The sequence below is a fragment of the Molothrus ater genome, chromosome Z (genome assembly GCF_012460135.2).
Source record: "Molothrus ater isolate BHLD 08-10-18 breed brown headed cowbird chromosome Z, BPBGC_Mater_1.1, whole genome shotgun sequence".
NCBI classification, from domain to species: domain Eukaryota; kingdom Metazoa; phylum Chordata; class Aves; order Passeriformes; family Icteridae; genus Molothrus; species Molothrus ater.
The window spans coordinates 38835920-38862448 of record NC_050511.2 but is presented as its reverse complement, the minus strand read 5'-3'; the positions used below and the strand labels follow the sequence as shown (position 1 = coordinate 38862448).

General features: G+C 36.7%; 2 protein-coding genes across 2 annotated transcripts in view; both read left to right on the top strand.

The window, feature by feature from the left end:
• The window catches only part of SLC35D2 (solute carrier family 35 member D2), a 23579-nt gene extending 20441 nt beyond the window's left edge, over nucleotides 1-3138 (top strand). The window contains exons 11-12 of the mRNA XM_036403171.2: nucleotides 306-388; nucleotides 984-3138. Of these exons, the coding sequence (XP_036259064.1) occupies nucleotides 306-388; nucleotides 984-1086 (186 nt within the window). The 3' untranslated portion in view covers nucleotides 1087-3138. The remainder of the gene's footprint in view (nucleotides 1-305; nucleotides 389-983) is intronic.
• HSD17B3 (hydroxysteroid 17-beta dehydrogenase 3) lies at nucleotides 1504-26529 on the top strand. Its single transcript, XM_036402925.2, is given in 7 exon segments — nucleotides 1504-1564; nucleotides 4653-5243; nucleotides 7291-7335; nucleotides 13400-13459; nucleotides 15568-15585; nucleotides 19050-19177; nucleotides 25729-26529. Coding segments are annotated over 6 exon segments (576 nt in total). The 5' UTR covers nucleotides 1504-1564; nucleotides 4653-5089; the 3' UTR covers nucleotides 25900-26529.

The window sequence follows — 26529 nt, the reverse complement described above, 5'->3', positions numbered from 1 at the left end:
ATAATAAAGAAATAAATATCAAAAGGTGACCTTAGGTCCATTTTACCTAATATCAAATAGCCTTTTTTTCCCTAGAAAGTTACTGTGCATTGTATACATTTAGAAAACATATTGATTTTATTATTCTTTTCATTGCTACCTTATCCATAAGGCTGACATCCATGAAATTAGTTTAAAGGCTGATTTTAGAGTGGTCAGCAACACAGTATGACTATTTCCTTAGAAAAGTGAATTAGTTGATATTGTTTGTATTCATGGAGATGAAATCTGACTTAAATAAATGCATTAATTTTGTTTCCTTTCAGAATATATCCATTGCTTACATCGGAATTTTGATTGGTGGAGATTACATATTCTCCATGTTAAACTTTGTAGGGCTAAATATTTGGTAAGTGAAACTTGAATAGCCTCTATTTATTAAAGCTGAAAATTTCTTAGTGAGTTCTAGTTTTATATTTTGTTTGATTGGACTCATTCGGTGATGCAGTTTTGAAACTACTGGCCTGACAAAGCACTGCCTCAGCATGTCATTACAGTTAGTTATGTCTTTTCATGTCTGTTTTCAGACATTAAATATTGCTGTGGTAAGGCCTAATTGTGGAAATATGCCTGCAGTTTTACTGTGTGGAATTATTTATTTTTTATGAGCAGCAGTTCTGAGCTGTGAGGCTTCCAAGTACAAGTCAGCTGGGAAGTGAGAAAACTGACTGAATGAGTTGTGCCCATTATATAAGCTCTAACTTGTGAGTGGTTACTTTCTGTGCTTAGATGATGCCCTGTGTGTGTGAATCTGTGTGAGCAACTGGTAATTGATCTTTGGCTGCTTGGGGTTGCTTTCTCAGATGGGTTACATAGCTCTTAGGTGCTCCTAGTTTATGATAGCTGGTGTTCTTTAGCTCTTCAGAAGGAAAGTTATGTACCTATGAAATGACATCTGTAACATCAGACATCTTTGACACCACTGTTCATTCTCTTTTGTTTAGCATGGCAGGAGGCCTGAGATACTCATTTTTAACATTAAGAGGAAACAGCAAGCCTGCACAACTTGGGGATGAAGAGAATGCACTTACAGTGTCAAAGACTTAGACAAAATGCCTGCCTTGAAAGAGACTGAAGATACAAGTTTGTTTAGCATTGCCAAGACCTTAAATAAGTGTATGCTGGAACATATTTGGAACAACAACAAAAAAATCTACCTCAGTTGTCACAGATGCACACAATTCACTGGCTCAGAAATATTCTTGCTCAGCATTTTTTTTTACATGCAAGCTAGTTTGATTTTAGCTTTTTCTTCTTAATCTGAAAGCCATTTTGTAGGAGGAATGCTATGAGCCAATCTTAAGTTGTAGATTTCTGCATTTACCATACCGTACTTGGTGCTATTTCAACAAGATCTTTGAGCTTTGTTTCAGTGACTGCCTGTAGTCTCTTGAGGCAAAATTCCCTGTAAAGATCATGAGGCTTGATTCACCATTGCCTTATGCCATATGCAAACCTAGATATCACTGGGGAGATGAAAGATCCTAGTGTTTCAGATTGATTTCACGCATGCATGTGCTCTTGGGTAAGTGATATAGAAAGTATGGAGCAAAGAGGGTATCTGCCCCCAGATTGTTCCCTGTGTAAGTGTCAACTAAAAAATTCAGCCTATGTCCATGTATGTACATTGTGTAGGCATTCTCTCTCTGTGTTTTTCTCATCCTCAATCACACTATGGTGTTCTGCAGAAATTGTCACTGTTGTTATAAATGAACCCTCATAACTTTGCAGCAGATCAAGGAGAGTAGGGAAATGACAGGGGATATTTTAATATTTGAAGATTTTTTGTGTGTATGTGTCTGTGAGCCAGTACTGACAAATCTATTTTTGTTAAGGTACATTTTTCTTTTTATATCACATTCCTCTCCTCTCACCTTTTATCTGCCACCACCTTGCTGCAGAGAAGTGTGCTACTATGTACAAACATAGTAGGAAAGAGAAACATAGATATGTGGAAGACTGACTTGTGTTTAAACAAGGAGAAATGCTAGTGTCCTGTTGTGTCTTATGAAGTAAAAGCGTGTGTCTTATACAGTAAAAGCTTATCTGGTACTCATTTATGCTTTCAGTTCTAAGCAAGGAATCATAATGAGCCTGGGGATAACTACAGTAGGCTCAGCTGGTACAGTGGTTAAGAGGCCCAGACTGACGGTCTTAGTGATCATCTGGGACAATAAGACCTATATCTATATTTCAATAACACCTGTATCTGTATTTCCTTCTTTGAAAATATTTGACAATGCTTACCTGTTTCTCTGAGGAGAAACTGTTAACCTTTGAAAATGTGATAGGCACACTGAAGTGCTGGAAGACAGCAGAGAAATTAATCTTGTTGAAGTTCTCAATTCCCTGTGAGCATGAGCCAAAATTTTTGAAAATAATCAAATCAAAAGAAGATTTGGAAAGACTTTGACATGGAACCAGGGTGGTCTAATGACTTGTTTGATCACTTCAATTAAAATACAGCTAATCTGAAAATACAGAAAATTAGAAAATGTTACTCTGTGTGTAGCACATCAATGACCAGTCTGAATTAGATCTAAGAAACATATGGGTAACACCAGAAGATTCAGGGAGTGACTGCCTGCATGGATTTGAATGGCAAGAGGACCAGTGACTGCAGGTACTAGAAGTGGCATTTAAAGATATGGTCAAAGTGAAAAGAGAAATCTGAGCTATCAATTTTCTCTCAGCTGGCGAAGAATGTGACTTTCATTTTCTATCTGTTGAAGACCTGTGGAGGGAAAGCATTGCTGGAAATATTTTTCCATCATCATCTGTTTTTAAAAATTTCCTATATGCTTAAAAACCTTCAATATTTTTGAGTGTATTCTTTTATAAGGCTCCTCTTTCTTCAGAACATCTCTACCTCCACAATTTCAATTACTGAACCTTAACTCTCTTCCATGAGACAAGGTATTGGAAAGTTTTCATTTCTTGTGAAATTAGTATGAGTGCCATTTGATTGCAATACTGAAGAACACACAAAGGCATCTGCTAAATAAGATGTAATTCCCACAAAAGAACACTTAACATTTGCATATAATTAATTAATATTTTGCTCTACCTTTTATAAATAAAACGATACAGATTACAGTTTTCACAGGTGTTTTGTTTGGGTTACTTTTTTTTTTTTTTGTGGATGGACATATTCAATTGTACCAAGCACATGAACAACACTACTATTTGCTTTTTATATGATTAACTCCTCTAGTGTACTTCAAGTAGTTTTTTTAGGTCATTCTGTACCATAGTGAAGTGATTTTAATTTCTTGTTCATAGAATGTTTTTGAAGTGCTTCAGACTTAGATTTTTCACCTGAAATACAGACCTGATAGTTATAGTCTTTATGACAGTGTTACTCAGAATAATTTAAAAAATAAATCTAGGAATAACAAGAAATAGGTACTATCTAGAAGTACTTGCAATTGCTTGTATACTTTCACAAAGAAATTCAGCTTCAGTCACTTTCTTTTTTCCTCTGTGTCTGAGATACTGTTGATTTCAGTAAATTTGCTGATTAAAATTCTGGCAATAGGGGCTCAACCAGAGACAACTATCATGTTAGAATTTAGGAAATTGTATGGGTGTTTCACCCAGATCATCAATAATTGTGTCTTTCAGTTACTAAGATAGAAACTTAAAACTGATTTTTTAGATTACAGCTGCTTACTTTTCTACAGATTTCATATTAATGAACTTAAGGTTTTAAATATGACATTCATACCATTATAGGTGCCAGGGTATATTTACAAGGAAACATACAAAGAAAAATCATTACTGGACCAAAAAAATGTTGTCCTGTGCATTAATCTGTTCATGCTCTAAATTTTGTGGGGCTTTTTTAGCAGTGAAGAAACGTGGTCACCCAAGCGACTTCCTACCTATTCACTGTGTAAATTTTTTGCAGTGATTCCTGTGGAAGTCAGAGAGGAAAAAAGGACCTTACCTCAGGGAAAAAACACTTAGACCGAGCAATTCTTCACATACTTAAGAATTTATTAATTTTCTTCTCATTATCTTGCCCTAATTTACTTATATTGGGTCCATGACTTATAGACCTATCTGAGACTCATTACCAACCACAGGAAAAGAAAATGGAAACATGGAAGTCCAGAACAGAAGACTGACAGCTGTGGAAGATTGTGTTTTGATTCCATCATTAAACAGAAGGAATTCTTTTAAATTTTAGGGGCATTAATTTAAAAGAGGTATTCAGCATTATTTTTTACATGTAGAAAATAGTGATACCTCTTCAAATTTAAAGTATTCCTTGAACAGTTGAAAATTACTTGAAAATTACACACAGAGTAATTTTTTGGGTTATTTGTGATTGATTGTAAATACTTTTGTAAATGTTATATTCAAACCTTTTTTATTTGTTTGGTCTGGCTTACTTATGAGGTGAGCCCTGAGAGGAAAATTAAGACTGCTTTAGTGTGAGGAAACTGGGTTGTTGTTAAGCTAAGACAGTAATGATTTTTTATCTTGTTACAGATAAGCTAGTATTCCTTGTGATTCAGACATTGTCTTGTAAAGCATCTGCACAATTGTGTGTTTCTATCTGAAGGTGTCAGTAATGTAACATGGTAAATCTTTTTTTCTGGTTCTAGTGTGAATTTGTCCTGGAAATGTCTGGACCGCAATTTAACTCTTCACTGTAAGAAGTAGTGTTGATCTCTGTTTGGGGTATTCTTTTTTAAGGGTTTGGTTTAGATACATCTCTGGTCTCTATGAATGGTAAACAATGACAATACAATTAATTTTTTGGGTTTATGTAGTTTCCAGAAAAGAAGTGAAACCTTTCTCCTGAGGCCAACATCAGAAGTCATTGTTTACTTTGGATTTTCTCAATAGTTTACAAATGTGGGTGTAATGTAGTGATGTTATGCTAATCTAAATCCTGGACATTTCCTGGAAAATGAAATCATGTGACTTGATTCGTCCTCTAAATTCTCTTCCAAGGCTCAGAGACTAACAATGGGCTGGAAGGAGGCATTTTCCATGCAGAGAATGTCTGATTCATACAAGCTCACTACCTTCTCTCACCATGGAAGTGTTCCAGCATCAGCTACTCAGTCTTGTTGGGGCTCTGATCTGTTTCTGTACTCTGATAAAATGCATCAGATTCATGTGAGACCTTTTTCCATATGTCTGAAGTTCTTTGCCTTAGATTTTCTTTCAGTCAATGGGAGAATGGGCAGGTAAAGGAAATTGCTTCACTTTCCGCTTGTAATTGGGTGGTGGATTGTTACATCACTAATCAGAAATGGTTTTCCTTGTATTTCGTTACCCTGTTCCTTCAGAATGAAATACAGTTTCTGATATATATGGTTTGCTTTGGGTTTATGAACTTGAAGGTTTTGTGTACTTGGGGAGAATAGAAAACTGGTCAGACTGGTAACAGCTCACATCCTGGTGTGTAAATGTGAATTCTTTCCCTGTTGCTACTTCTGCTGTTTTCTCTCTGCTGCAAATGCTTTTATTTTAGTGGCATTGCCCAGATCCTCAGTTTTCTGGTATGTGAAGATGCTAGTTTATGTCTAGCATATGTGCTCCAGTTTTCAAAGCAACTTTTCTTGTTCCTGCTGATGTTGTTCCTTTTGTTCCTTGTTCCTGTTGTTCCAGTGTATTCTTTTCCAAATTGCTGACCTATCCTTAATGATACCATTAATGAACTAAATTTACTTTAGTCTAAAATCTTCCAAAGCTGCATGTTGGCAGTGTTTTCTAAGATAGTATGCTTTCTTGTAGAATAACACAGAGTTTAACAAGCATCTGCTTCTTCCTATTGATTATTCATGTGTTTCTTAAGCTCGTTAGACGATCAGTATAAAGCAGGGATGAACAGCTCCTGAGTTCCTTGGCTGCCAATGTTGCTGATGGCAGCTTGTTGTTAAAAAATTACCTGAACAGTAGACTTGTGTTTGATTCCTTTTTCCTGCATTAGAATTGATGGGACAAAATATACAAAATTATTAAATATATAAAATACATCAATTAAATATATAATTAACTATTAAATATATGTTTAACTACCACATCTTCTAGTGGATTAATAAAATAAATCCATTCCTGTAGAAGACCTGCCTGAATACCACACACTTCTATGGCAGTGCATAGGTCTCATTTTGACTTAAGTGAGGCAAAGACCTCCCTTCTGTGTATGAGATGAGGAACAGCATGTGGAATTTGCTGTGTAGAATCTTTCTTTTCACTTAGGGTTGGAAGACTTGTTTCTTTCAATGAACCTTTATGCTGTGTTTCTATAAACAAAGTCTTCTGGCCCCAGTAAAATTCATAAGGCTCAGATAATTAGTGTTGTCATGTGGCACCTGAGATTCTGATAATCATGAAAATTAAAGTTGGCATGTGGAAGCTTGTTTCTCAACAGACTCTTCACTTTTCATCTACAGGTCTGTTAGGAAACTTAATACCCACCGCTTCTTTACTGGGATCTCATTTCCCTGCGAAATCAGAGAGTAATTGTTCTTCTGTTGGCAACACCTAACCATTCAAAACCACTTTGCTTTCTGTGTCTCTGTCAACACAAAAGTCCTTAATCCACATTTTTTTATATTGACTAGTTTTTCATTTGCTCTAAAACTTACCAGCTTTACCTTCGAACTGCTTTGGTTATTTCTTCTCTATGTTTATAGTTCCTCTTTTCATTTATATGCATAGTGTTTAAAGTTCAGGGTACTTTACAAATGCCAGGATTTGTTTATTTTCATACTAAGACTAAATCCAAAAGTAAACTGAGTAGTACAGCTCTGAAGGAAGAGCATTTTATAGGTGGTGGCAAGTTTGATGTGATCTTTCCTTACAGACAGAAATCTTGTGTGAGAAATTGTTGTATCAGTTTCAGGTGGTCTTTATCTCCTACTATTCTGCCACCAGCATATAAATTCAAAGCTTGCAAAACAGAACTTGTGAAAATACATACATGGAAGAAAATTCTGCCAGCTCTTCAACAATTGACTTGTTGCTTATGGACATCACTGAAAATGAGAGTAATAGCTACCTCCTGTACCACATGGACTACCTTGGGGAGAGATTTGCTTTAATGACAGAAAGTGCTGAATAAACTAAGAGATGCATTGGTCACAAGGAAAAAATACTAGAAGACTGATTCTATTCTTCAGTTGAGACATTTAGGTTGTATCATTCAGGAAATGCAGATGATGAAGATTGAACAATTCACAAATTCAGAGATCCAAATGTAATCTGTATCATTTTTGCTTTCTCCAGTGGTCACAGGAGCAAGAGATGGGATTGGAAAAGCATATTCCTTTGGGTAAAATAGATTACCTACCTTTCATTTTACCTTAACAAAATTACAATTGCTATCCCTCCATCAGTGTCTTCAAAATAGTAAAATTATTCTAGAATTCTAAGCTACTGTGACAAACATGGTCCTAATCTTTCTCTCATGTATAACCAGAATAGCTTTAATCAGATTCTGAAAGGAAACCAGTGGTGCATTTCAGAGGAAGGTCATTTGCGCCTCAGTGGTCTCATCAAACCAGGGAACTAAAATGAGTGATTCAAAAGAGGGCCTATTGTCTGTCCAGAAAAGGATGTCTCCTAAATTGTCCCTTTTCTCCCAGTTTCACAGCTAATCTGCAATGAGCTGGTCCAGTCTTAACACACAAAATGTAATTTTGTAGCCTTTACACTTGCAAACACATATTGAAAGTTTTATCTGAAATATCCAATAAGGGAGAAACTTGTATAAATTAATATAAACTACAAGTTATGGAAAATATAAGTAATCCTAATGGTTTAATTCAGAATCAGGAGCTCTAGGAGGCTGCAGGAGGAAGACGGTCTTTGTGCTGTCCCTGTAGCTGCTGCTGTGCAGAGTCACTGCAGCAGTACCTTCCATTAACCCATGGTGGTCAGCACTGAGGGCAGGCTGGCCTTGTATTGTGTTGTACCAGCCCTGCTATTATTGATTGTGACTGAGCAGTACATTTTCTCCTTGGTGTCTTCTTTCTAAAGTGTCTCCCTTTCTAGAAGCTAAACAGCAACGAATCAAGAGTTGCTGTCTTCAGGGCTGAGGTGACTGGGTGGCAAAGAACATCCTGTAACATGCAAGAGCTTAGATGTGATGCCTTCTGCTCATAGATTATAAAATGTATTTCACAGGAAAAGAAAAAAATTGAATTGTTTAGAAGATTTCTGTGCTAGTCTTTTCATTATGCATTGTTTAAACACCTAGATACCTTATGACTGCCATTGCTGGGAGTGGCAATACAATAACTACTTTTGAAAGAGCATTGAATGTAGAACACTCAAAGACAAATACCAGATATTAGAGACAAATAGCAGGTATTAGAGTTTAACATTTGGCATAGTTGTGAAAAAACCCATATGAGAGAAGGGAAAATGCTATTTCCTGTCTACTCACTAAGTTGCAGTATTAATTAGTAAATGGGATGGGTCTGATGAATACATAGGTCAAGGGGAATGGGATGGGATCAATACAGGGAGAGCAGATATCAAAAATGCCTAAACATTTTTATCATGTCTCTGGGTTAAGTCCTCTGTTTATGCAGCTGAACTAATTTTCTGTGTGATATTTTATCCATGTGAAGGCTGCAAGAACCTGTGAATGTCTAGATTGGAGCTTGTCACTGTTCTGCTTTGTTTGGGCCGTATGGGTTATGCAAGAATAAATCCCATTAAATGGCCAGCTATAACATGTGAATGGCTGCATTATGCCATAAGAAAAAGTAAACCCACCGCTGTCCTTTTTTTAAACTTGGCTAGAGCTGGATAGATTCTGTGGAACATTTGTTCATTATTTTTGGCATTTGTGGGATGACTGAAAGTCATCTTTCTCCATGCTGAGATGTACCATCCTCTCCAGGTGGTCCCTTTGATTGAAGCTGTGCTCAGCTACTGCTCTGTGGGATAGATCCCAAGCCCACACCACATGAACTCATAGTTTGGCACATCATCTTGCTGGCTGAAGTGGAAGCACACACTTGTGTGTGGCTTGTAGATAAATAAATCTGATCCTGCTGTTTTAATATTTGTGTGTCTTCAGAGGCTCTGGCTCAGCGCTGCTGCCTTGCTGCTCTGATGTCAGGATACAAAATTCTCTGATATTATTCTGGTGTAGGTTCCTCTGGCATTGTGTGCTGATGTGAAGGCAAGCCTTGTTGCTGATGTGAAGGCACAGTCTTATAGAGTTTGAGTTCTGATGTCAAGTGATGAATTTCTTTCTGATGCCCTCAGCTCAGGCATGGGTCAAAACTAATTTAAGGACTTGGTAGCATATGCTACAGGATTCTTAGGAGAGCTGGTTTTGTGTTTTGGAAGGCTAGTGGAATGTGGTTTCCTGTGTTTAGTTTTATGTAGAGAGATCCCAGTGGGTGGTTCATTGGATAAAACTCAGCAGGCAGACATCCAGAGAGAGATTACAGTATCTACAGGTTCCATACTCCTCTTTCCAGGATTTATGCCTAGATACAGGACTCTACAAAGTCTCTTAAGCTCAAAAGCTGCCTGGGGCTGTATGAAGAACCTGGCAGCCGTGAGGTCTCAGAACACTACATTGTTGATGCCGGGACACAGATCTTTTGTTTCACAAGCTTGTTTGAGAGGCAAGCAGATGTGAAACTCAAGTTTATCCTCTTAAGAATGAATATCCAGGCTTCCCTGAAGGCTCTACATGTATTTTGAGTAGATCAGTTGTTTTGAATGACTGATCTTCTTGAAGATGAAGATCCCGACCTTTTAACAGACTGCTGTGATGTCAGAATACTGTAATTTTGGATCTAGTTTGCTGTATGTACTTGAAAAGCCAGGCTTCTGTTACACTTGGTCCATGAGTTCTTGGGCTAGTAAGGTTTAAACTCTCCAGATTTCCAAGAAGAAACAAAAGTAAGTCATCTGTGAGTCTGCTGCTAGTCTGTCACATCTCTACTCAAGGATTAGCATTTCAGGTACTGATGTAGTATTGTTTGTTCTGCTTTTGTGGTGTAGTAACTACAGATGTGCTTTATCACCTGTTACTGACGTAGCACCTCAGACATACTGGGTTTATGGACAAGGCCATGGCATATTCTGAGATTTATGGCTTGACCTCTTTACACTTCTCATGTGATGACCTCTTTACACTTCTCATGTGATGTCAGGGCATAAGCAGGGTGTGTTTTGGCTCATGTGGTCACCATTCTTGCTACTGTTAATAGTTCATCATTCTCTTATAAGTTAGGCCAGTGCTTGTGTTCAACTGGTGTTTCAGAAGACCATTTTGAGACAGACCATATTCATTTAAAATTCATTCATTTCCTGATTTAACAGCTCCTTAAATCTTAAATATTTGTTTCTTGTCCTGAAATTCTGTGTAGTATTACCAGCAGTATAATACCTCTTAAATATGATCTGAGTTTTCCTGTCCTGGTTGCAAAGTATTCTATTTTCTCCGCTAGATCTTGGATTTATTCCTGGAAGTACTGCTATTGTCCTTGCATTACACAGATCATGCAGAGCTAGCAGAAGAATTGCTAGATCATCCTACTCTGTCATCTCAGTTCTGGTCTGCTGGAACAAAACCAGGGTTGAAATTTTTGAATCAGAATGAATGACTTTTTGATTCGTAGGGACCCTACAGTTCTGAATCCCAGTTAAAGAAAGACAAAAGGTGAAACATGGATCATATCAGTACCGTCCTAGAGAAGAGCCTCTTCTCTAGGAAGTTGAAGATTACTGTAGGCAACTACAGATTCCACAAAGCATTAATAAGGATTTTAAATTATTATATCTAATAACTCATGTAGAATATAAGGAATTTGTCAAGGTAAATGTAGCAGTCACATGCAGAAGCAGTCATGGTTTGAATTTAAAACCTATCTCGCCTTTCACAGAGCTTTATTGTTTAAAAAATCAATTCAGACTGAGCTGTAAACACATGCTAGAAAATGCAGAGGGATGTAATAATTGTTTAATGTAGATTTGAACTTTTAATCATGCATTTTTGAGATCCCAGTGTGCTTGAATTTTCTTTATCATTAGCCCTATTTCTAAATGCTTAGTTGTCATAATTCTTTATGGCTGGTGTTGTTAATAATGTTCTTACATTTAGGCAGACCGAGTCTCAGAATCATTTTAGTCCTTTGCCACTGGGAGTCAGGATTTCCTAACATATGTAGCTTCCCATTACACACTGGCTGGGAGCCAGTGCTAATTCTTTACTGTGAAGGGAAACACCATTCTTTAACGTCAAAGCCTTTGTATATTAAGAAAATTCTTTGTGCTAAAGACATCAACACTAAAAGTTACCATCATTTGAAATATTAAGCCAGGATTAACCTTTCCTGCAGATGGCCAGGGAATTCTAACCACAATTAGTTTTGTTTGCTCGAGGGTCTGTTTGTATCTCATGGTAATTACAGTGTCCTACAAAACCTGTTTCTGGAAAGGATACACATTTTCTATGTGGATGAGGAAGCAAAAGAGACTAGTCAGAGACTAATCAAAAGAGACTAGAGACTCCTTTGCCTTGACTTCTGGTTAGAATGGTGCACAGCAACAAGAGAGGTTCCTCTCACCTGATAGGTAACACTTTCATAAGGTTGCTCTAAATATGAGCTTTTAGGTGAAATACAATGCAACCTTAGCAGTAAGAATCATTTTATAGTTAGATTTTAGGAGGGGATTTTCTGTCAAATGACATACAGTGAAAAATGTGTGATACTGAGAAGCCCAGTGAAGCAGAACTTTTTTTATTTTGTGTATTACATGACTGGCAATTTGTCTTGGGTCTGAAGATGCAAAAGTCTAAACAATCCCTGTGCAAACACCATCAAATGACAGAAAGGAGCAACTGGAGGGACACTGGAAACAGAGACCATATCTCTGACTGAAAATGCCTTGAGTCAAATTCCTTACAGACAATGGAAAATCTACCAATATGTAGGCAATTATAGTTCTCTACTTGAGAGCTTCAAGTGGAGTACTTAAAGCAGACTTCTGAAAACCCAAACACCCAAGGTGCAGGTGCTTTTGGAGCCCTGATCAATTATGTTAGAGGATCTACACAATACAGAATTGTGAGAAAGGCTGAAAATGCAAATGGTTGTGGCTGATGCCTTTAGCAGGGCAATATCCCCTTGTACTCTTGATGGAGAAAATTTTTGAGCAAAGGTCCTTATTTCTTAACATTCTCTGCATTGTCTCATCATAACCCAACGGGACAAACTGTTTCCTCAAATAGTTTAAGAAGAAAGTGTTGCAGTGAGTCAGCTATAGAAATGAATTGATCTCCAGTGGATGGTCCTTGGCAATCATTTCTTCTTCTAAGCAAATCAGAAGGTTCTTTCAGATAATACAAGCTTTATGTTTTGTGATGGCTAATTTAGCTCTCTTTCTCCTTTCTCTCACAGGCATTTTTCTAGTTTTAGTTTTATCTTTCTTTATACACTCAGCTCAGCTGACAATTGTTAATAACTTAATTTCCAAAAATGAGGCCATGGCCCTTTCTCTGACTTTGCCTAAAAATCTGATGGGAATGGGGGGCCTCAGAAAATCAGGAGAAAACCATTCTGTGTTTGTTCTGCACATGGTTACATGAAAGTGATCATAAATGGATCGTTACATTAAGTAGTGTTTGCAGCTATAGAATTACAGCTATTGCAAACGTCTTTGTGGATGTACATTTTTGTGACTCTATTTTGAGTATTTATGTCTATAATTCACCTTTTTTCCTTTGATTTTTGAATATTTAGTTCTTTTAAATTTGCATCTAATTAAAAAATAAGAAAAAAAAACAGTTAAAATTTATCCATCAAACCTGGATCAGATCTTATTTATATTCAGTGAAAATTATTAAAGTCCAAACCTTTTCTAGCTGTTGGGCCTTCAATTCAATAGGCTTAATGTAGTTCCTCAGGAAAAAAAATATAATGATGGAAGGTGATGCTATGAAATGACTGGAAAGCCAGCAACATGACTAGGCTCCAAAATAAAAATAAAAATAAAAATAAAAATAAAAATAAAAATATATTTCTGAGAAATTCCATATGATTTTCACTCCCTGTAGACTTTCATTTATTTGAAGTTGACTCACATTATTTTTATTTTTTCATGTTATTGGGATTTGATTGTTGTCCAGTATAATTTTCTTGTAAAGGTCCAAAATTATGCAGTGAAGGAAATATTCTCGAAGTCTCTGGAAGACTGATTATTTTTTGGTCTGGTTTTAACTTCTCTTGTTTATCCATTAGGCAAGTGACAGGTGAATGAAAACAATTTCAAAATTCATTATTACTGTTTTTGCAAAACTGTAAAAAATGGAAAGATCCTTGTCGCCTTGCTATTTCTTAACAATTTTATATTCCTCTCTTGTAGCTGGCAAGAAGTGGATTAACTATAGTGATGATAAGGAGAACTTTTGAAAAACTGAATGGTAAGCATTTGTCTCAAAATTATCCTCCCATTTACCAGGCTGGCTTTACAGGGATCTGCAAGTCTTTTCCCTTGTTATCTAGCACAGCAGGGTGCTGGATATTGCTACAGCTGTACCTCCAAGTATTTCTCCAATACTAAGAGCATTTTTATATTACTCTGTCCCTTGAGCTCTTCTAGACATGGGTCACTCTAAAAATATATGCTTACTTTCAAAGAGTGTAATGGGCTAAAAAAAAGTGAATGTGTGTTCTTTACTGCCTTTATCTGCCCTCAAAAATCTGTAAATACAGATAAATAGGTTACCTTTAAAGTAGTTCTTGGAACAGTGCAGAGGAGGACTAAAAACAAAATCAAAGTACCAGGTTTGTTTTTATGTTGGTTGGTGTGTTGGTTGGTTGGTTTTTTGAGGCTTTCAAATTACATTTGGCTCTTGATGAAACAGTTAAATAGAGTGCCTTTAGAATTAATGTTCCCTTTCTTTTCTTCAAAGGAAATTAACCATTAATCCTGGTGAATGTCTTGTATAAATACTTTAAGATTGACAGTTAGAATTTATTTAGGAGTCAAATGAGTTTTTATTCTCCATTAACTTTACAGATTGCTAGAATGAAAATCATTCTTTCCACTGTCTCTTTTTCTATACATGGCTTCTATCCAGCAGATTCCTTGATTTACATGTTTAAAAGTATGTGTCAACCCAAGACTATATCCATACAAGTTGGAAAGACTTTCCCTTAAGAAGGCTTAGCAGCTGAGTCCAGCAGAGTATCATCAGGTCCAGGGTACTTAACTAAGAGAGCAGCACATCTGTCAGATCTGTCAGGGATGTGGCAGACTCCTGCAGCTACCAAAATCAAGGAATGGACCCAGAAATTTTCTATTCAACATGCCTCTCTCTCTCTCTCTCTCTCTCTTTTTTTTTTTTTTTTTTTTTTTTTTTTTTTTTTTTTTTTTTTTTTTTTTTTGTGAGGCGGGATAGGCTTGTTTTCCCTTGGAAAGCAAGGGGTATCTGATGAGGAAAGCTGTAAATTCTTCCACACTTTGACTGAGTACAAGGCCACCCACTGGACACCTTCCTGACTGAGGCCATACTGCACTGCATTGTGTAGCAGCATTCAATGAAGGACTTGCCTGTTCTGCAAACACTCCTACACCTTCTGCACACATCCATGGCTTTTCAATTGCTCAGTGACAGCTCCAAGCTTCACTGACAGCAGCAGTGTTATCCATGTAATCCAAGGTGTGGGGAGGTGTGTTGTGTGACCCCAGAAGTCAGGCTACATTGATGAGGTTTACGCACTGTTCCACCTAGTTGTGGTCATAGCCTTTCCCACAACTTGCTGAAATAGGTGACAAATCCCAGTGAAGTATTTCAATTGTTTTCAGCAGGTTTTAGCTGAAGTCCAAAGTGAGTCATCTGTTTTTTATTGTGTCAGGTTGGAAATTAGTATCTTAATAACAGATAGATGGCACAAATAAAGGAAAGAGAGAAAAATACAGCAATGAAAAGTATAGAGTATCTGATGTGGAGGCACTAAAACCAGCAGGGAACTCTGGACACATTACTCTTGTTTCCTTTTTTTTAAATATCTACACAATACCTTTTTGCAGTCCATTGGACATTATGTTGAAAAGACTTGCTCCATTTTCAAACTGATTGTATTATTTGCCTAATTATACTGCCACTTCTGTTTGGATACTGAGTGCTATAAATTAAAGGAGTCTAAACTGTGGGTAATTACAGACATCTCAATGTTTGGCTTTCCAAGTTCTGTGGGCCACAGGTGTGCCTGAGAACAGCACTCAGAGCTGGAGCCGGCAGAAATCCACAGTAAGAAAAACATTTCTCCAAAGACACACTGGAATTGAAAACCAGATTTCCACTCATTCAGACTGGAAAGCTCTTTTAAAATGAGATAAAAAAATACCAAAGTAGGTGTTATAGAGGGCAGACAGAATCATAGCACAGGTATACTGCTCATTTAACATGTTCAGTACTGTGGTTGTGAAACATTGATCAAGCCACAATACCAGGGGATTAGAAATTATGGAATGCTACTAACTGCAGTCCTGTTTCATTTCTTCTGCTTGTATTTCCTGAGCAAGCTGTACAGGCAGAGCTAGGTCCTGTTTGCAAAATACTCCCTTAGGATCCATTCATATGTTCAGGATCTGTACCATACTATTGTTAAAGCCAAATAAACAAACAAACAAAAAAAATCCACTTCTGCAAGATAGAAAATTCCTCCGCACAAGCGTGGTTGGGGTTTGTCGAGTTTGGTAGGGATTTTATTTTTTTATTTGTTCTGATTGGTTGTTTTGGGGTTGGTTTGTGGGTTTTTTTGCTGTTGTTGTTGGTTTTTTGTTTGTTTGCTTTTGTGGTTTTTTAGTAGAAACAAGTATTTTTTAAATGAAAAATAAGGTATGTTGTCCTCAGATACAATAAAAATACAGCTGGTAGCACTTTAGATTAGCAGAGAACATGGTTAATGTATTTGGATTTGGTGATGCAGGAAACTATACAGAAATTATGTCTGCTAATATAGAATTAAGTAGTGAATAAAAAAGGAACCCACACAGCCCAGGACAAAATATACCTTACTCCCACAAAGACCTGTTAAGATGCTAATTCATTCAGCTGTCCTCCCTGCTATAGGCTGAGTTTCCAATCTGCTCTGCTGTGTCCTCTGCCTCTTGTCCTGCCTGCTCCAAGAAATAAAGAAATAAGCAGGTAACATAGTGAGTTCACTGACTAGCATAAAACAACTCATCTCCCAAGCCTTTCTGCATACTAAAAGGACATTTAAAACTGTCTGTTGTGTCTTGCTGGTCCCTTAAGGTAAACTCTTCAATTTACTCTCCTATCTGTAAATTTCCACTGAATATGAACACCACCTAAGATTTAGTGCTTCTCTCTTTATATTCAAATGTTGCTGTAGTACTTCAAGAAGGCCTTTCAAGATCAGTTCTTGTGCCACTTGGGCATTCATTTTGCTACACTGATTTTCAGAACATCTTTGTAACTCTCTAAACTATCTAAATAGGAGGGGAGTGATTCTGGAATGCTGTATATCCTAAACAACTTCATACTTCATTCTGATTTATTATCTTTTCGGTAAATTTCAAAAAGCAGCACATTATCCTATCTAACAGCAGATTCCCAAGTGGTCTAGGCCAGAAGAAGTTAGATGTAAAAGTCTTAGAAATACATCTTATAACATATTGAACTGGCCAGCTTGGTTCCACTTTTAATTTTCCTTAAATTAGCTTTTACTCCATTATTTAAAATAAAAAAAAAAAAAAAAGAAAAAAGACAATAAACTGTCCTGGTGTTTGAAAAGCTAGGCTTTTTACTCTAGGACACTTAGGACTTTTAAACAGAGATGTAATGCCTTGAATCTTCAAAGACTATAATAAATCTGTCACAGGGAGGGAGAGACATAAGAAACATTGGAAATTGTTTTTTGGCTCTCTCCTTTGCAGAATTGCTATAATTTTCTGAAGAGCTATCCCGGGGTAATTCATTTGTCAGCATGAGAGTTTTATTGTTTTTTAATATATTGGTTTATTCTTATAAGAGATGGAGGAAAGCCATCTGGAGTACTTGTTTGTTGGCTGACAGTGCTGGTTGCAGCCATACAGTTCTGTACAGACAAGGAGTTGCAGAGAAAGTCCAAATGGCTTGTTTGATCCTCATTTTTATGTTGCTCTAGTTTTGGCTGCCCTTCTGATTGCCCACGAGAAGGATGGCCACAACATCACTATACTTTTTAAGACCATCTCGTTTTGTTTATAGAGCTCTTCAAACAGAAGGTCACTGTAGGTGTCTGCTCCAGCTGTTGCTCTGTTCTTTCCCACTCACTGCATTTACACTCACAATATCCTTTTATTTATAGTTTCACCATTCTCCCAGCCTGGGACCATGACGGGGTCATTTGCCACTAGAGTTGCTTTTATAGGTTGAAGGTTCAAAGGATGTTTTGTCCCTTTCATACACAGAACTGCAGCTTAGAAAGAGGGCAAGAAAAAGGGCAGTCCTTCCTCCTTTCTTCTGTCATGGAGACAGATGTCCTCTAAAACTGCACACAAGATGCAGCACACATTTCAGGTCTGCTGTCAGTGTGCATGCTGTTTCCTCAGACTTCATTACTTGAGTAGTGTAAGGTGGTCAAAACTTGGAGTTTGCAAAGAGCTTTGAGGGGCAAAGAGGAACAACTGGAAGGGAGCAAGTTTATCTCATCCTCCACTCAAACAGGTGTTCTGATTTGTTGCAAATTGATCTGCTGGACCCAAAGCCAGCTTTCTGCATCCTTGCTCTCCCACAGGCACTGGCGCAAGGCCTCTTCTTAGTGAATGAGCACCAATGGATGAGACAAAATTTCTGGGTAATAATTCAGCAAGTCTGATTCCTATTCAAGGCAATGCTCTCTGTCTTCTGTATGATAAAATCAGAATACAGGCCAGCAAGAGACATTTTGCCAAAAACCATGCACAATTTTTGCCATGAGTGTGCACCTGAATTCCTGCCACTTGCAGAGAGCCTGCAATCTGATACTCTATTGACATTTCCAAGCTTTGCCTGTCACTTTTTCAGCAAACTTCATCTGGATTTCAGGTTGCCCGTAAAACTTGAAAGCAGGTTTAGTAGCAAAAATTTACAATGTGAACATCTAGTTAGAGGAGACCTTATTGAGCCCTTTTAGAGGAGAGCCTTGCCTTTAAAAATGAGTAAATAAAGAGTTTCTACTTCTTTTCCTCATGAAACTACATTGAAAATATGAACAGCAATAAATCAACTGCTGAAAAAAATGGCAATGTAGAGCTGGGCTCCCCTCCTGCATAGAAATGACATCGGAAAAATCACACACATTTCCCTTTCCCTTCTAATTGACCTTGTAAAATTTAGGCTATAGCCTCCCTAAAATGCCTTTCAGTGCTGCAAAATCCCAAGAAAGGTTCAGACTATGAGAGGGCAAATGTTAAAATAGTCAAGGAATTAAAAAAAAATAATACAGAAAATGCTGCATCCCGTCCATCCTTGTTTACCCCTCCTCTTGTGTAAAAAGATAAGTTCCACTTGTTAAAATGCTTATCTTATCCATCAAAATTATTTCAAACTGTTTTGCAAAGCTGTGCTTGTGTAGGGGATCTGGCGTCCACATTCATTTGTTTAACGTATGCTGACAGTGTTCATCTATAAATATTATGATAACAAGGGGAAGAAGTCCTGTGTGTCTTATTTCTGAATTTGTTTTGTTTTACCTTACTGAAGGACTAAAGATCTTCTTAGAAGACCTAATGTTGTTTAGGTCATGTACGAAAAGCTCCATTGATTGAATCCTTCCTATATTTGCCAGGCCATTTTCCTGAAAACAGCTGGGTAGAGTGAGAGTGTTATGCTTGTGTCGTATTATTTCTTAGAGTAAGAATGTTGAAACAATTGCTTGATGTATGATGGACATTACTTAGCAAGACATCTGGTTGTTTCTCTCATTACTTATTACAGCTCCCCTCTCTTTCTCCGTAGATGAGAACTGAGGTTTTCTTGGCTGGTTGGTCTTTGGTTTTGGGTTTTTCTTTAGTTAAAGAGCTGGCCACAGATCAAAAGGTGAAGGTTATACAAGCTGATTTCACTAAAAATTCAGTGTACAAGAACATTGAAAAAGATCTGAAGGACTTGGATACTGCTGTTCTGGATCAGTCATTAAGGTCTGTTAATTGACAAGTATTTTATGGCTGTGGTGTATTTAACAGACCATTGTATAAATGATGTGTTGTAACAACTTGTTAGCCAATGATTAAAATAAAATATACATAATGAGTCTGTGGCTCATTATCTGGTACGACTCATGAAGCAACAGTGAAAAGATGGGGTTTTGGAAGGTATTTTTATATTTTAAAGAAAGTCAACCTTTTAATAGTGAAAGAAATGAAACAACAGCAACAATACACAAACAGCTTTAGCAACAGTCTGTTTTTCTGTTTCCCAGAGACAGCATTCCTCAGTATCAGTGACCTCAGTGAAAACAGGACTTAACACTAAACAGTGTTTCTCCTCACATGTAGTTGACAATCTTCTGGGTCTTGAAGAGAAGCACTTTGTTTAATTAGATTAACTATGCAATTTGTCTAGATTTGATTCTTAACATTGTATTTTCCCTGACTAATTAGCAATGTTGGAATGCTTCACAATCCTCTTCCATGCCATTTCCTTACTGGGCCAAACATAGAAGAATTAGGATTATTCTGTAGATTTCATCTTCAAATGTAACAATGAGGAATGGCAATTCATTGAACAAGGCACAGATTTTGCCCCTGCTACAAGCAAGTATTAACTGTTCAGTTGGGTTGGAAATGAGCTGGGCCTGAAGAAGCATATTTTGATTTGGGTTTAATGCTTGGAAGAGCTTGAAAGAGAAGAAGAATGGTAGTTTTCAGCTAAACTGCAGGAAGCATCCAGTGATAGAGGGGAGAGTGCAGCTGACCTGGTTGGAACAGGGATTAGCAAACCCCCTGACTCCCTGCTGGCTTGTAGTGTAATGGGGTCCAGTCCATTCACAGCCACAGCTGAAAATATTGGGTTCTTGTTAGCGTTATTAAAACTTAGTTTCTTTGAGACACATTGCTTAAGTATGTGGAAATAGACAAACAAACAAACAAAATTAAAAAAAGAAAAGAAAGAAAAAAAAAGAAAGAAAAAAGAAACCTCATTTAAATGCTGTTTACTTTGTGGGGGAATTAATTTACGGCGGTTGAATTGAGTGACAGGATTAAGGATGTGATCAAGTATTCCATTGCCTTATTGTTATTTGCCTCTATATCACTTGCAGTGAAAAGGCCAGAATTTCTAAGTGTGTATCTTCCTAGCACCTCTCTCAGGATTCATTCAGTTTTTGTGTCATCTTCTCCTCCAAATCAGAGAATTTCAGGCAGGCTGTTTCCGTCAAACTCTTGCTTAAGGAGTTTACTGTTTTGTTTCTTCCTGCTGGACCTTGTCAACTGCAATATTATTTCTGTTCCAGGTAGATATATGACTCCTTCCTATCTGTTCTGGGGCTGTAATGTATTTCATTAAAAAGTACATTCGTAGCTTTTCTATGTATTATAATTTAATTCATCAGTGATTTTCAGCAGGACAGTCAGTGTTAATTTAAGGAACTCACCTGTTTCTATTACCTGTGAAATATTTTGATCAGAACTGACTGGAAAATTCTTAACACAATTTCTCAGTTGAAACACATCCTTGCACTATAGCTGAAACAGCTAAAACATTTCACAAATCATTTTTGTTTTGGTATGCAGGGAGATTTCCATCAGAATTAAAATTTTCAAGGCAGGTAAATCTGTAGTTTGAATTTTAGCACTGTACATTTTTTTGGTCACAATTATCTTTTGCCAACATGTTTTTGTATCAATGCAGGACAGAAACTCCAGAAACTGTCTCCTGATTCTGTATTGTTATCCCTTAGTGCTAATTTTGGTTGGCTCCTTCCCCTCCAAGAACATTTAGTATTTCATGCTTTTCAACTCTGATTAAGATTTGTATTGCTCTGCTGTTTGCAAGCAGCATGTTAACATGAACATGGGCAGAAGATCTCAACCTTGACTTTCATGCCTTTCATGTCTTTCTAAAAATGACATGAAAATTAACAGCAGATGTTTGTCCCTCTCTGGCTTTCAAAATTTACATCCCAAATTTGTACTGCTGCCTAATGACTTAAGATAATAAATCATGTAATACCAGTCAGTGGGAGCAAATTCTATAAGTAGCTTTGTGACATTTCTGCTCCCAGGATATAGGATATATTCTATTTCTGTGTCAAAAGAACAGAAATATCTGCAATATCTGAATGCTATATATATGTGCCATTCTGTGCCCTCTTGATCTGGATACAGGAGGTTTTTCTTTTTGTCATTTCCCACGTTACCTATATCTCAGAATCAACCTCTTTTGTTTTTGCAGTGCCTGGGCATTGCTTACCCCACTGCTGCAACCACATCCTTTTCAGTGTTCCATGAATATTCACTTTCCTCCAAATTACAGAGAAGAAAGTATTCTCCTAACCAACATTCCTCATGGTTAGGTCCAAATAATCTTTAAATCTTTTTGGATTTCCTTTCTCCTCCCTGTCTGGATTCCTGCTAGATCCCGTTCACCATTTCTTGCAGTGTAATGCCTGAGGTCCATGTATCCTGGCTCCCACAGATGTCAGTGGGATTTTCTGCACTGCAAAGGAAGGACATTTTCCCATATTTATTTGGAAATTCCTCTTCATCCAAGCTGATGTGACTGACTGTATTTTCAGACTTTGTCAACCCCACACTGCTCCTACTATCCTCTTGAGCACAATGACCCTATTGAACAAAATATCAGGAAATAACAAATATTCAATTAAACTGCGCCATTAACTTGCACTACTTTTCACTACAACCATTTACAAGTTAGGTCACACTGCTGTCCTGACACAATTCATAATGTAAGTATGACTTCTTCCTGGTGCTTAGGTTTCCTATCAATAATACCCTTCAAAAGCACAAAGAAAAGCTGATTTCTTATCTGAAAAATGCATCTAATTTCACTTTAAAAATCAGATTCATGATTAAGTCTATTGCTAAAATAAGAATGAAAAAATAATAAAATAATTAGCACTAAAAAAGATCCTAAAGCTCTTTCTGGTTCCAGGAAGAAAATTATATATTTTCCTGATTTTCTGCAATTTCTGATCCAGCTAGAGGCAGAACTGAAAATGCAAAAAGAACATGGAGCTGACTTTCTCCTTGCAGTTATGATTCCATGTTGAAGAATTATGAAATTCAGAAACTGTTAAAAAGCTTTGGACAAACATAAGACTCTCACTGCTTAGAAGGCTAACTTTTGGAATTTTTTGACAACTCAGATGATTTTCAGGCCACAAGCATTTCTAAAATATTTTCCAAAATGTTGAATGTGCCATATTTTAGCTATTTGAGCTGTACATATATAGCTTGATCAAGTGAAAAAATTTGTTATTAAAATAAAATCAGTTCAAAAATGCTGTCAGGAAGATGGGGAATGGAAAGAATTCTTAAAATACTTGTCATATAGTTGACAAGAATTGTTTTGAAACAAATGCAAGCAAGGTATTTTTTCTATAACTTTGAACTGTGTTAAGCTTCCACCTTCAATGCCTTTAGTGGTAGTTAGGCTTTTTCATTAACTTCTGAACTTCACAGTCAATCAATCAGTAAGATATCTTCTACTTCTGTTATTGCTCTATGATTATATGTATAGGAACTCCCACAAATTGTCAGTCAATTGTAGAACAGAGCAGAAAACCAAATATGTATCTGTCCCCAGTTAAAAATGTGTGGCAGAAATAGAATAGGATGTGATGGGCCTAATAAAGCAAGAAACAGCATTTGAATATATTATCTATTCTTCTAAGAATGGTAGTTTGGGTTGGAATAATGCTTTTCAAGCTCTGGAAATACCCATATTACTAATCAGAGACATTAATTCAGCTCTGCGATTAAGGGTCTCTGTCCTCTTTTTGTACTATGTGTATTTTAGACTTGGGGTCCTTAAACTAGAAGTTTGGCTTTTTGGGTGGATTTTCTAGAAAATATTGTTAAATACTGCACTTTAGAGGCCAGTACATGCTTTTAGTTTTGGCAAAAAAAAAAATAAAATTCTTGTTTAATTTTCGTTTTGTTTTGTTTTGTTTTTCCTTGTTGTTGCTGAATGCATTCGGTTTTAGTGATGTGTACAGGGAGTTGTGAATGGGGAAGCTAAACCAACAGATCCATGCAGCAGGAAAAAGAATGTGCTGGCTAAAGAGCAAAGGGGATCTGCCAATTACTTAGGAGAATGAAATCTTTCCTCTGATGACAGACTTTTCTCTCTGTTAGATGTACAAGTGCATGTACAATGTTCCCATGTTCCTGATTGTGGCAGGCATTCAATTTTCACTTATGACATTACTCCTGTCTGGTTTAAACCAAACTAAACTGTAAAAAGGGGGTCTTTTGAAGGCACATTTGACAGTATAATAGGAGACCTATGCCTTCTGGGGAAAAAAATGTTTTCTGCTCATGCAGAAATATACTACTATACTTTTACTATAATCCTGTAAACTGTAAACAGAATGTAACTGTTTAAATTAAATTTCAGTCAGAAAGTTCTAATTTTGAATCTGTCCTCTGGTTCGAGTACTTTCCCTTGTCCATTATATATAAATCTTTCACATTGCTTTATGAAGAAATCCTCATTAAGTGTTTATCAAAGCATTATATCAGTATAAAAAATGATCAGAATATAAATAGCATTGCTCCATTGAAATAATGAAGTAATGTAAATTAGCAATACCTGACAACCAAAAATGAGTGAAACACTGTAAATGAAGTCAGCTCAGAGTATGTCCTATCCTTGGAATGATTTTGCCTTTGATTAAATAGTATTAAACCAGTGCTCACAATTTGTCTTCATTCTGGAAAGTGATGAATTTTACTATGCTCATTTATCTAGTTTATTTTAAATTGTAGATACACCAAAGTGCTAGGTTTTGCTTATGGAACCAAGAATAAAATTTCTGGTAGGTGACTGGTGAGTTGCCTAACTTCATAGATTTCACCTAAATATTTGCTCTGAATTTGAATTCATGAACTCACAGAAGTGAGGAATGAATGATTTTGAGTAAAACTCCAAAAGTAACTTGATCAACTCAGGTTTCCTTCAAATGAAAAATTCTAATGATATTTTCTTAAATGTAGCTAAAGTTTAGATTGGCCAAAAAAAAGAGCTATTCTTGGTAAGAAAATATAGTTTTCTATTTCCTTTTTCTCCTTTTATATAAATCCCTCATTGCTCAAAATTTGAACTTCATTCAAACCAGATAATTTTAGATCCTTAAAAATGTTTACTTAACATGATTTCCAAATGATATGGTACATTAGTAATGTTATGTTGTCGACTTGTCTTTTTTCATTCTCAAGTATCTTTTAACTTTGGGGTTTCTTTTGTTTTGGCTTGGTGTTTGTTTTCGTTAGCTCATTTGTAACATTTTTTTTTAGTCCTGTGGAGGGAAATTATTTTACTTGTCAGCATTATATCATGCAATATCATGACAGTGTTGGTGTTACAATTTTAAGACTATCGAATGATGGGTTTGGAAAACAGTCTTTTTTTTTTTTCTTTACTAGGACTTTTATATTTTTCATTACAGAGGAGCAATTCAACCTCATCAAGTGTCTGACTATTTCTCAAAGATCTAACTCCTAAAATCTCGCTTGAAAGAAACTCAAATTTGCACAAAGTTAGTATGTGCATACTCTTCATGCTGTGGAGAAAAACTTAAATAAATCTAAAAGATTGAAGCTAAAACTTTTCTTCAAATTCAGAAACACTTGACTTTGAAACATTTACCTGCAGGTTATGCTACTAGGTAAATACTGAAGGCACAAGTTTCATTTTGTTCTACTTTTCATTGCAAAAGAAACAACAAGTGCAAGTGTCTGACTGGCACAGTAGGGATCATCCAGAGCACAGAGCCACATAAAACAATAGCTAGAATAAGTGGGACTCTACTTTTTCATAAAAGTGTCAAAGCTTCCAGTGCAGTCTGCAGTAACACCTGTTGGATGTCCAGCTCAGGACAGTGCCAGGCTCCATCTTTTCTGGTGCAGAGAAAGAGTCAGCCTCGCCCAGGTGCACCAGCAGAAACTGTATCTTGAAAACTTCATTTTTGTGTTTTCCACCAATGCCCTGGGCCTTAGGTTGTACAATGTTAGGCCATTTGTGTTAAGGATATGTTTACACTTCTGAGGATAGTGAAAGCACTGAGCTTCCTATACTAAGGGTTTGTTTTGTTTGGTTTAGTTATATTCTATCTAGGCTTTTATTGGTTTGGTTATATTCTATCTAGGCTTTTATTATTCTACAACCACTGCAAGCAGAGTATAAGGCAAAGGTAAATATCATACAGGCGTTGACGCATCTTGCCATATTAGCCTTCATTTTAGCAAATTCTTCAAGAATATTTGAGATGTCTAAATCTGTGTTGTGTAGCTGTCCTCAGTGAACTGCTGGGTGACTCTGCAAAATTTCTGTCTCCCTCTATAGGCAGCTTTTTTCCTTATTTCACCATAGTGCTGTCACTGATTCCATATAGTGCCCTAATCCATTGCAAACATCGGTCAAAATATGTCAGATGCTATGGGAATCTGCAGAGTGCCTTATGTAAGTATTATATGGCATTACACTGTTGTCATAATTTTTTTTTTTTATTTTAGATAGTGATTCCTTATGGTGTTTCTGCTCCAATGACAATGTACCAAAACCCCGGTGTTATTACAAAGACAGCAGAAGAGTTTCTTAGTGAATCACTGGAGTATGTCACCTTTGGAGATGAGATTTTTGGATGTTTCACCCGTGAAATTTTGATTGAATTTTGTTGTGTGTAAATGTCTTCCAAAGACTCCAGTCGAGTACGTCTGGGCTCAGCCTGCTCTTTTCACTTTTTCGTAGACCTCAGATATCAAATGAGAAAGTGGCAATGGGTTGCTGCAGCTAATATGGCACCAGTAAAATATGAAGAGAGGAATACACAAGCAAAGCGTAGTGGTTACAGCATAGTATGATTTTCTCTGCTTATGAGCCTTGAGTGAGCTCAGTTTCATGTCTGGTTAGTCTTTATCCTCTCTCCAGCTGCCTGTTTTCATGACCTTGCTAAGGAATTTTCCAAGACATCTACTCCTTCAGAAAAATTGGCCAGCAATTTCAAAAGTTTTTAGTGGGGGAGAGGAAAGACATAAAACCTGAATGTACTATCACAAAGACATCATTTTCTTGGATACCATGCTAACAAAATAGAGCAAATATTTATACACAACAGCTGTTAATGATGAGCATTAAATGAAAGTATAAGAAAGGCAACAGATTTGCTGAAAGCAGAGGAATTAACATTTTCCTCTAAGAGAAATGTGGTTACTGAAAGCCTGAAGTAAAAGCTTTTGTGGGCCTTATATAGGCTCTATGAAATTTATATTACCATTTTAACATAATCTTAAAGGTCACCAATAATTATACTCATT